Source organism: Andrographis paniculata, unplaced genomic scaffold (assembly GCF_009805555.1).
Source record: "Andrographis paniculata isolate CXL003 unplaced genomic scaffold, ASM980555v1 Contig55END, whole genome shotgun sequence".
NCBI classification, from domain to species: Eukaryota; Viridiplantae; Streptophyta; class Magnoliopsida; order Lamiales; family Acanthaceae; genus Andrographis; species Andrographis paniculata.
The window spans coordinates 3,225,488-3,238,503 of NW_026137590.1; the positions used below are offsets into that span (position 1 = coordinate 3,225,488).

General features: G+C 29.6%; 1 protein-coding gene across 1 annotated transcript; it reads right to left on the reverse strand.

The window, feature by feature from the left end:
• Window positions 1-781: 781 nt before the first annotated feature.
• On the reverse strand, window positions 782-7,975 carry LOC127256144 (protein trichome birefringence-like 28). The gene is made up of 5 exons (XM_051281991.1): window positions 7,402-7,975; window positions 6,150-6,336; window positions 4,490-4,695; window positions 2,367-2,525; window positions 782-1,453 (listed from the first exon to the last, which is right to left on the reverse strand). Exons 1-5 carry the CDS (start codon window positions 7,920-7,922, stop codon window positions 1,105-1,107), a joined length of 1,422 nt encoding a protein of 473 aa, XP_051137948.1. The 5' UTR covers window positions 7,923-7,975; the 3' UTR covers window positions 782-1,104.
• Between the last annotated feature and the right edge of the window lie 5,041 nt (window positions 7,976-13,016).

Consider the following 13,016-nt stretch of genomic DNA (forward strand, 5'->3'; position numbering starts at 1 on the left):
TACTGCAGCATATAAATATTACATTTATATTTTTATTTTATTTTTTAAATTTTGTCCATATTCATGTAAAAGTATGATTTAGGGTATATTATATAAAAGTCTCTTATATTATATTTTAGTAAAAATGCACAAAATTATTGTATTTCGCTTATTGTATAAAATCCTTTTATAGTATTAATTTAAAGTTTTGTATACAAGGGAGTCAAAAGTTATGTTCGGCCCTAGATAAAGACAAATTTTATACAAATAAATAATAGATTTAAAATATATTAAATAATTTAGTTTAAAAAATAAGGGTAAAATTAATTTTTTTTTTTAGTATAAGATAGAAATGAAAAATAGGTATTTTCTTTTATATTTGTTGGGAAAAAATTTTGAATGAATAGTTGATTTTTGGCAAAACTCCACACTAAATAAATAAATAATCGATCAATTATTTATTTTTTTTAATTTTTCTAAAATTCATATACCAAGTTGTCTCAAAAAATTATAAAATAGAAGATTAATCAATTATTTACTTATTTAATTATTTTATTAAAAAGTATATTTAAGATATTTTATCTTTTTATTTGTATAAAATTTGCATTGTTAGATTCATATTTACAGTTTTGGTTCAAATTCCAAAACTAATCAATATAATAAAATATATATTTAATATAGTTTCGAAAATTTAAAACTATTTTAAATAATCTTAGAGTTTCCCGAAACAAAAAAAAATTCATTCATTCAATATTTATCAATAAAAAAGTAGGTTATCAATTTTCATAAAAAGATAGTCACAACTTATCTTATATGTACACTTCGATAACTTGCATACAATTTAAATCAATTCATGTCTTCACAACGTTTGATCCTCTTATAATCAGCCAACGTATAACCTTTAAATACCACACACTTTCACTCTCTAGAAACATATTAAAAACGATCGACACAAAATTTCCAGGCAACAATTTGAGCCATGCATGAAAAATAATCTATCTTTACAGGCCATGGAATATATCGGATGCAGAATGACCGTCTCACCTAAAAATTCGAACTGTCAGGGAAACACAACTATCAACTTATATATCCGCAAACGGAAGTCCCCAACAGAATAATTTCTTGTCAGAGGCGCGACATTATTCGGGCGTAGAGGAACTCGTTCCACGTGTCGGGCAAGCCGGGGAGGCACCAATGAATGCAGTCGGCAAACTTGGCCGGGTCGGATTTCTGCTCCGGCGTCAACAGCTTTCCCTGCCGGATGGTGTGGACCGAAGTGTGCGCATCCTTCCGGTACTCAGACAGCGCCGTTATATCGAGAAAATGGACCGGAACCTTCATTGACTTAGTGATGTTGGCCGCCACGGCAAAGAGCCGCCGGTCTGTGCCGACGTTTAGCGGCGCTGATGAGTTCAGTACCGGCATTGTTTCTTTGGCACACTTGATCCCGTCGGGGTTGCCCCAGTCTGAGCTCCTATTGAGTTTCGTGATAAACCCTAATCAGCACACAATAATATTATACGCAAATATGACTATAATAAAAATAACATGTGTTGTGTAGATTATAACTTTGTGTTGGTTACTTGTGAGGTTTTGATTTTGGGTTTTAATTTTGAATAGTAAAATTTTGAATTGAAATAATTATTTGATGTGATATAAATATGTATTGATGTGATGTTTCGAATGTAAAATTAGATTTTAATGTAAAAAAGCTAAAGAAAAATTTGGTGTTTGATTTTATATTTTTTTAGGAAAAAAAAAATCGAAATAGTAAAATTATGAGTAAAATCTCATAAGTAAACAGAGTCAATATGTCTTATGTATTGCTTAAATCCTACTTTAAACTATCGTCATACCGTCGAAATTGACATATTAGTTTGTGATGAAATCATATATAAAGTGTGTTGTATGTACTATCACAAAAAGGATTAGCTTACCAAAATATATATATAAATTTTCTACATTAATTTTGTCGATGATCATTTTGTTCTAGAATTTGAAATTTAGTTTGGATTTCATAAAAAATGTAATTACAGAAATTTGGCATATTGCATATTATTACGATAGTTTTCAAATATGATTGAAAGTATGTATTTATTTATTTCAAAATTTGGTAATTGTATAAGAAATCAACGTTATTTGAAACTTAAGCTATGTTTGATCAAAATTCTTAAGCTAAGTTTGATCAAAATTCTTCGAAAAATAAATAATAAATGCGTAGTAGTCTATGACCTTACTCTTGAGGAGGATGATTCTAAGGATACCTGTAGGCATAGATTTTATAGTAAATTGATTAAAAAATATTTCATAAAGCTAAATATGACCTATATATATAGCAAGAAAAATTATATATATTTATTTATTTCTTATGTGATGAAAATTATTACTTGATGTGAAGAGGTGACATGCTCATGAAGAAAATGGTGGTGCGATTTGGATCCACATTTTCGTCGATCCATTTGGCCCAAGTTGTCAATACTCTCTTATAAGCGACGGGTCTCTCTATTTCATCGTATTCGGTCGAGCCTTCCTTAAATGATCCTTTCCTATTCCATGCACAAAAAATTAAGTCGAATTAAGGTTTATAGAATTCTTGAAAAGTTATCTTCATTCTAGCAATAATATATCAGTAGTACTCCATCGGTCCCACGTAATTTGTCCATATTTTCTATTTTTATCCGTCTCACATAATTTATTTTTTTCTTTTTTTGGAAAAATGGTTATATACTTTAATCATATTTTAAATATCATAATTTATAATTTTTTTTAATGTTATCTTAATGTTAATTTATAATTATTTTTATCAAACAATAATTATTTTTACTAATACATTTCTCAAGTACTTACTAATTATACTTTACCTAAATTCTCGTATCTACGGTAATGTGCCCAAAATATACGAAAAGGGGGGAGTATAAGAGAAGTAATGGAATACTAATATAATTAAAGCTTCGAAAACTACAATTTTTCTCTTATATCTATAGTCAACTCTATATTATTTTTATCATACTCCCTCCGTCTACCATAATCCGTCTCACATAATTACGGTGGACAGAGGAAGTATAATTTTAAGTTGTCGCTCAACTATTTACTTTCTCCCTCCAAAATATTTATAGTTATTTTTCATATAACTATGCAACTGAATTTACCTGTATACCATAAATATATAACAAAAACTTTTGTTTATATATTTCAGTATTACTCATATTTTGACATATACTAACAATCATCATTGTCATTTAATCAAGTGTACACTATTAATTGAACAAAATCTTTAGTTCATTTTTCAAAATACCTTATATAATTTTTTTATTTTACATTAAAATACAAAAAATTCTATGTAGTGTTATCGACATAATTTTACCTAAAGAGGAGTATTATATTTTACTCTCCCTCCTTTCATCAACTTTAAATGATAATCATATATGTAATATTTAAGATATGACAACGGTTTCGGCGCTGGTCAAATTAGCATCAAAATTTGACTCAATTATCACAACATAATGTAATAGAAGCATGTACCGTGAATTTTTATATTTGTGTTATGGGTTATGAATATATTTATTATACTAAAAAATCAATATATTGTACTATATATTATGTCCTGTCAGAAAATGTGTTTTATAAAATTATATCATATCATATAAAGTATGTGTTTGTGTGTTTTTATTTGACTCAATTAGCACTCAAACTGAAACGATATATATTATCTTTTAAGTAATCCGTCTATTATCCAATTTTATTTTTTTTTATTATCATCAAAACTTATTCACATTTTTTATTTTTAGTAGACAGGAGAATTTAGATAAAGTATAATTAGTAAGTAATTAAAAAGTATATTAGTATAATTATTGTATATTAAAAATAATTATAGATTAAGAATAAGATAATTAAATAGTTTAATTAAGATTAAAAAAATTATAAAATTTAAAGTGTGATTGAAGTGTATAATTATATTTCCAAAAAAGATACGTGAGACGGACGAAAATAAAAAATAGAGACAAATCATGTGGAACTAATGGAGTATATTCTTACCCACTTTTTTAAAATCCATGCTTATATTTTACATAACTGAGTAAATGCTATTTAAGCGTGCATGCAACTATATATCTATGGCATGCATGCAAAGTAGAGATATATAATTAATGAATAAATTTGAGGATTAAAATGTACTCCCTTTATCCCATATAATTTGTTTTTATTTTTTATTTTCGTCCATCCCACATAATTTGTCATTTTCGTTTTCGAAAATATAATTATACACTTTAACCTCATTTTTAAATTTTAAATTTTATAATTTCTTTAATTTTAATTAATCTATTTAATTATTTTAAACTTAATTTATAATTATTTCTACTACGATAATTATTTAGCTTCTTAATTACTTACTAATTACACTTTACCTAAATTTTTGTATATACAGTAACACAAAGCATATTATATGAGAAGGAGGGAGTAATTAGAAATAAATAATGGATCAATTAATTAATTAATTAATTAATATTCTTACAGAAGTTTGATGGCGGCGGTGTTCATCCACCAGATGTAGGTGTTGAAGACCAGATAGTCGGCGTTTTTCCAATTGGCGGCGTCGGCGTGGCCGTCGATGGATTCCGCCATAATTATGCGATTCTGAATGCTGTGCAAGTCCGGGTCGTCCGAGTTCGACTCCACCAGGAACGGCGCCCAGTAGAACTCCACTGTCGCGTTATAATCCTGCACCATTATATTCATTTTTATTTATTTATTTATTTTATTTATATTATTTAAAAATATAAATAAAAATAAATATATATTTAAAAAAAAATAAAAAATAAAAATTCATCATATATCGTTTTCGGACGTTTATAATTTTTTTATTTTTTTATTTTTCGGTTTAATTTGGATACGTGAAAAATAAGGCACAGTGAAATCAAACCAACCTGAAGACTTGACTGGGCGGGTGGGTTTTTTATTCTTATTTTGTGCACTTTACCTAACTAACGTGGAGTAAACTTGTGGTGAACTCCAACTTGTGTAAGCGTGTGTCTCATCATCAATATTATAAATATTGCATGTTATTATTATTACTACCTCGCCATTTCAAATTTATGCTCACTTTCTTTTTTGAATTGTCATCGAAAAATATTTTATTTTTTTTTTAAGTAAAAAACCATTCTATTTTTGTACTTTTTTTACTATAAAAGAAAAAATTAACAATTATTACTCATTTTTATTAAAACTTATGTCCGATCAAATGAGCACACATTTGCATAACGGAGGAAGTATTACTTTTATTATTATTATATCAGTAGCCAGCAGAAATTGGCAATTTTGGTAATATTTCAAAATCAAAATAGCAAATAAATTATTTTGCCTTTACTTTTAATATACAAATATAGTAAAATAGAAGTATTTTAAGAAAAAATGTGAGGTCCATAATTACTATATATATATATATATATATACACATTAATGCACTAAAATGAAAATATGTATACATTAAAGGCATCTCCAAGGTGGATTTGGCGTCGGTTCCATCGTGCATTAAAAAATAGCGTTGTTTTCTATTTTTTTTTAATTTATTTTTTATTTCTCTAAATTTTAAAAAAATTATTTTAAATTATAAAAATAAAAAATTATTTAAAATAATAGAAAATTTGAATTTTTTAAGAACAATAATAAAAAATAGAATTATGATTGAAATAAAACTAATGTAACAGCTGTATATTTAGAGTTAAAACTAGAGAAATTGAGTTGATGAATTAAAAATGGCCTAACGTGTCATCGGAGAGATAATTATATAAATATCTGTATAATGAAGCAGCAACTCCAGACAAATCCACACCATTCATCTAAAGGGTTAAAAGAATGAACGGTGTGGATTGATCCCGGTGTTGGCATCCCAGAAAGAATGTCCACCGCAAGAAAATATTATTTTTATAATGAGGTTTTTTCGTACCTAAATCTACTTTTTTTCGTTAGTAACGACACTATAGACGAAATTAGGGATGAAATTACGTTAATTAGGTAAATTTTAAGGGCGAAATCCCTTTATAAATATATATAGCGGAAGAAGGCACCCGAAAAGCATAAGGTTGTAATGATCCCAAAAACAATTAGAAAGAATTGAATTGGACAAGCTAATTAAAGTATGTCATAATAACGAATAGACATGAAAGATAATTAACCTGAATTCTGAAAACAGACAAGGAGCCATTCTTGGTGAGGGTTTTGGCCGCCGGATTACTATAATTATTAGGCACTGCTGAATGAAGCAAACAAATCATGGATTCCCACTGGTTCCGATTCAGGGAATCTCCCACAAACATCAGCCTCTTGTTCCTCAGCTTCTCCAACAACAATTTCGCTTTAAACCTGCAACTCAATTAATTAATTAATTAATTAATTAATTAATTAATAAATACAAGGAAACTATTAGGGTACGGAATTGAAAAAATTAGCACCGTACTGTGGTGTATAATAATGACAAGTGATGTTACTTTATAATTATAGCGTGCTGTATAACAGTATGTGGTGTGCTGAAATCAATAAGTATTTGTATTGTATAAGACGATAGCATATATTGTTCGTTCATAAGTTATATTTGTGTTCTTAGTTCATTATTACAAGTGCGTTGTATAACAGTATGTGGTGTGCTATGCTGAAATCAAGATTGTGTTGTACAAGAGCATCTCTAATCTAGCGTCATTGGTTTATTTGCGTCGGTTGTAGCAACTCCAAAAAATGACGTTGCTTTATATTTTTTTTTAAAAAAAATTTGAATTTTTAATTTTAACTTTTAAATTTATTTTTTATTTTTCTAAATTTAAAAAAAAAAATTATTTTAAATTATAAAAATAAAAAGTTTTTAAAAATAATAGAAAAAAAATTGAATATTTGAAGAATAATAGTGAAAAATAGAGTTATGGTTCGAGTAAAATTACTGTAGCAACTGCATGAGTTAAAACTGGATAAATAGAGTTGATGGGTTGGAAATGGCCTAAGACTATAATATGTATTGTTAGTTCATGCATTGTATTTGTATTATATGAATGGAGACCATAGTAACATCGTGTGCTATGGTGTTTTATTAGCACAGCGCTAAATTTTAAAATTCAGCGCTGTAGCCGTCGCCTAAATACAATATGGGTGTGTTTGTTTGAGGATTTGGAGTTTAGATTGAGATTTGAATAGTAAAAAAATTGAATTTGAATAGTTGTATGATGTGATATAAATATGTATTGATGTGATATTTTAAATATAAAATTGATTTTTAGTATAATATAAAAAATAAAAAATAAATGTTTGATTTGATGTTTTAAGAGAAAAAATTTGTGTAAATAATAAAAATCCATACAAATCCTTGAAACAAACACACCTAGTATATATATATATATATATATATTAATTAATTAATGAATTAATTAATTGATTGATTACTTGGGCAAAGAACAGTTGGTGGGCTGCCAGCGCCAATTCTGGTACGAGGAATCTTTCCTGCCGTTGGTGATGCACGTGACCTGAGCAGTGAGGAAGGGACAGTCTTCCTCCTTGTATAACGGCCGGCTGACGTTATCGAATACCCATCTCCCGCTAAACAGGTCGCACTCTTCAGGAGGAGGAATTATATTATTTTTATTATTATTTATATCTGTATCTATATCTGTATCTATTTCCTCCTCCTTCTCCGGTATCATTCCGGCGACCTTCTCCGGTACAATTCCGGCGACATTTTCTAATTTTACAGCAGGTTCGACTTCTGTCTCCACTACGGTTCTTGAATTCCCCACCACGACTTCTTCTTCTTCATCGCCTCCTCCTAAATTAGGGTTTCTGGAGAACGCCATGGATTTGACGTCCTCACTGTAATACACGAAGCACCCAAACACGAACGCCATTATGACCACCGCCACTATTGGCTGGCTCCCGGCCTTCCGCGAGGACCAGCTGGCGGGCTTCATCTCAAAACGACGACGTTTTTAAGGGGGAGAGAGAATGAATACAACAAATTAATTAAAAGATGTGGTGATATATCAGAATGGAAGACTATATCTATATATATGGGCACTGCTAGCCAGAGAGAAGCCATGCCCGCTCCTCCGGAGCTCCCGGGACCGCAGGTCCAAGAGTAATCACTCAACTCAAACAAATTAAAGAATGTCATGACTCATGATCAACAAGTATGTATTCATTTTGTTGGGTGATTAGTTAATTCTCAGATTAGGTGGGATCGATGGTGTGGTTTTCCTGAAAGAAACAGATGAAAGAAATGTAGTTAATGGTAGGTGGGCTGGGAGTTGGACGATCATACAAGCAAGTAAGCACCAACAATATATATAATTCGGCGGCGTCTACAGTGCTGAATTTTCCGCAGCACAACGTTTATATTCATATTATACAAATACAGCACATGCTATAGTCTTATACATCACAATCAATACTTAATTTCAGCACACCATATATTATTATACAACGCAGTTAGCTTATAATTATGAACCAACAACACAAATACAACACATGAACTAACAACACATGCTATAGTCTTATACAGTATGCTGCAATTATGAAGTAACATCACTTGTCATTATTATACACAACATATGCCGTGTATAATAAGACAGTGTAATATTTATATATATTACGGGTGTTGATTTTTTTAATTCAGCACCCTAACTGTTCCCGTATAATTCAATGCAATTCTAACCACTAGAGATCCTTAAAGTAGTAAGTTTTGAGAATGGGGTAAGGGCAGTAACAAACATTAAATGGGGAAATTGAGTTAGTTCTAAGATTTGTTGAGCTCAATTCGTCTGGTCCAGATTTCATTTTCCTGTGGCCTTTCTGTGGGTAGTTAATTGATACTGCTTGCCTTAACATTTTAGGGTGGATGGCTTTCTGGTTTTTAGGGCTTTTTTGGGGTAAGCAGATCCCTTAACCTCAACATCTGTCTACGGTTCAGATGCATGCCACCTCATACCTAGTACATAAATGCCCACTTTTTATTTTTTGTTTTTCATTATTATTATTATTATTATTAATTATTACTTTCTCCTTTCACTCTCTATCTATCCGTTTACTTTTTGTAAGTAGATTTTAGTATATTAGTATTATATTGATATACATGAAGACTATTATACCCCTTAATATTTATGATATTAAGTGGTTTTATTTGATAACATTTGGGTAATATTATATAAAGGGTGGGGTAATTTTATATTTTAGTGGAAGGTACATTTATTAAAAAATAAAATGGATACATTTGCGATGGACAAACTAAAATGACAAAATGAATAGATTGGCGGTGGACGGCGGAAGTATTATTTTGGACTTTTGCTTGACTTTTTCTTTTGGATACTTTTCTAACTAAATTTATATATATATATATATATATAGATATATGTATATAAAGTAATTCAAGTACCTCCCCATAGCAATGTACATTGTTGGTTCATATTTACCTCCATCGTATATACTTGTTCACCAAGGAAACTACATAAATTTTTATCAAAGCACAAGACATAAAAGAAAGAGATCTTAGTAGAAAATATAAATTTGTAAAATATAAATTTGTAACTAGTTTGGGCTGGTTTGGTTTACTGTGCAAGCAGTGCTGTCCAGTTTGGGGCAGCGCTGACATATGATTTGTTTGTTTGTTTTCTTTTATATATATATATATATAATTTAAATTATAAATACAAATTAAAATTGGTATAATATGTACTATTTTCGACCGGCTCTAGGATTATATTTATTTTTTGCGTGTTGATCTTTGAATATTAATTATTATATCAAAACGTTGTACAAATTATGAAAAAATTAAAAACATATTTGCATTAGTGTCTTATATTACTAATAGAAGAACATTTGTACAAAAATTTATACAAATATAAAGATATTTTTAATGTTAAGTACAATGACGCAAAAGGTAAATATGACCTTAGAGGATGACGGAGGGAGTATAATTTAATCAAATATATAAATATATATGTCACTGTAATAAAATTTTTTATAATACAAATAATAAAAATTTATAAGTATATATGTCGATATAATATAAATTTATAATTAAATTATACAATTTAATGCACATTTATATTATTATATTCATTACCATCAAATCAAAACTTTTCAAACTCAACCCAAACCTAAATACAAAAGAAATATATAAATTCAAAATTACCTCAAAATTCAAATAAAAACCAAATTCAAATCCAAATTTCCCCAAACCCCCCTAAAAAAAATTTAGTCTATAATTATCATTAAATATATATGTAATGTTTAACTTACATTTTAAATTTTACTCTATTAAGTTTTCTTCTCCATGATTATTTTATTTTATTTCTAAACTTAAAAGTTTAAGCCATTACTAGGTACTTTTCTCTTACCGTATCTCTTCTTCCTAACCTATACGCGCCACGCATCTTCCCAATCCTCTCCTTCACGCCGCTTTATGCATATGATCGTTTATTGGATTTATAATTAAAATAATAGTTGTGGACCGGATCAGCACATATTATACACATAATTAATATATATTTACACATCACGCAACATATGTTGAATTATAATATAACATATATTGTATTATAAATATGATGAGATATATATATATATATAAATATATGTGAATTACTTGTATAGTATATGATGATTCGGTCAAATCAGCATATCTTGACCGAATCAGCAGTTGATCCATACCCTAAAATAATTTTTACTTTTGTAAAGTTAATTACTCCCTCCGTCCCAATACAATAGTCTTGTTTACCATTTCTTACCGTCCCAAAACAATAGTCTCGGTTCTATAAATAATCATATCACTATAAAATTACCCTTATTTTTTCATTATTATTACACAATTGCCACTACTTTTTACACTAATACACTCACAATGACAGAAAAGTCTTTTAACATAAATATTCATGAAGCATAATGAAGCTCAATAATAATGCATTCTCATCCCAAGACACTAAGTGCAACATCAATGATCAATCTTTGGATCAATAACATTTATTGCTAGCAGTCATCTTGTTGCAATAATCATATACGGATAATAAGGTAATGTCAAACAGCAACCAATCTTTGGACTTATTTACTATTCACATAAGTTAAATCCATATAATCATCTCATACATATTATCGCAGATGTATATTTCATTCTGTCAATTATCAACTGCCTTTGGGCCAAAAATAATCACATGAATTAAAATATACATAAACACTTACGTTATCAAGAAAAAATCTTATATGAGATATTACTTTGACAACGTCAAATACTTGATCTTCACCATCAAAACACAGCATGCATTATTAATGAATTTATAATTTTCTTAAACTAAATTATAATCAGAATCATGTTCAATATATATGGGTCTGATTCCATAGAAAATAAAGAATGCTTATTAACAACTAAATGCACATGTCTATAAGTTACTGAATGTTTCGTATGTGAATTTATGAAAGAAATTAGCAATCTTATCACAAGTTATCGAGCAACATCAGCAAATGTCGTTAGACAAATTACTGACTCACTAATGATAAACTTGTTTTGACAATCGAATGTTGACAATACAGTAGTGTGTAACACTCCGGTCGGCTCAAACCGGAGCGTCACCGCCACGCCACACCGTAAGGCTCGTTCATCAACCAACTAGCCCTACGTTGCGGCGTTAAGGCTAAAATAACCATTACAAAATAACTATTTAGATATTTAGAATTAAAGCGCACCGGTTTATCATTTAAATAAATAATGTTCGAGTCAAAAACATAAGTTGGAAATAATTCAAAAGGCATTAGTTATTAAACATTAATAATGGATTTCAAAAATATTTTAGAAGATAAAGTAGTTATAGTTCCCCCGATGGATCATATGACGTGGATGCATCATTTAGGTATAATAGAAACATGATCACCTACAAAAAGGTTGTAAGAAGAGGGTTAACACAATGGTTGAGTAAACGCAATTAATCGAAGATAAATTAATACGATATAATGCCACAAAATCATTTGAAGAAGATAATTTGAATAAGACGACACATATCACATAAGGATAACTCACACACACGAGTCTTTTAGTGTCTCCTTTATACCTCCTTTTCATTCTCAAATAATAGTTATGAGCACATTACGAAGAAAACTCCACTAATCCTTAATCAGGGTCGGCTCGACCCGGTTTTCCAACCTTATTACTTCGTATGACACATCACATAGTTTCACATAACAAACATAGGGTCACAACCCTCAAAGGAAACTCCACAATATGTACATAAGAGTTCGAAACCCAAAGTACATGTAAGTTAATTTATTTATTAGTTTGCGAGGAGCGCCAAACGACTCACAACCCTCTAGTCTCCAATATAACATACCAAGAGGGGATTGTACGCAATCTACCCCTCCATCACGGATAATGGTCTAAAGACCTTTTTCATCGTGAATGACGAGCACCTCGGAATCACCCAAAAAGGGAACCCGCCATCTCGATCCCTCGATCTAGCCCATTCGGGATCTAGTTCAAGTTTAGCTAGTTATCCTAAAATACCGGTATACCCTCACGTGTTTGCAAGGCACAGAGGTGGAAGGCTATGCCTTATCATCCAAACAATCGACGAGTTGATCGGACTTGACGGGTAGTTTCAATTACCAATTTGACCAAATACTCAACATGTTCTTAGGCAAATTTCAAAAGAGTGTTTTAAACTCGAAATATTTCAATTGTCAACATTTAACCATGCAAAAGTAGGATATTAGACCCAACAAGTTCGTTATAATTTCACTTTATTTCGCCAAATACACATTCGAAAAATATGTCAATCACAATAGGCATGGTCTAACTCCAAAATCATAATATTTAAATATAATCGTAAATCTTTTTCTAAAACCATAACTAGGTTATGGCAAAACTAGAGTTTCAAACACATCCCATAAATTCTACGATTTTCAATTTAAAATCAAATAATAATCTTCACATAAGCATTATAATCAACTTTCTAGAAGAAATTGGCAAAACCTAACACTTTTAGAGCAAACCCATTTGACAATAATATTGAAAATGATATCAA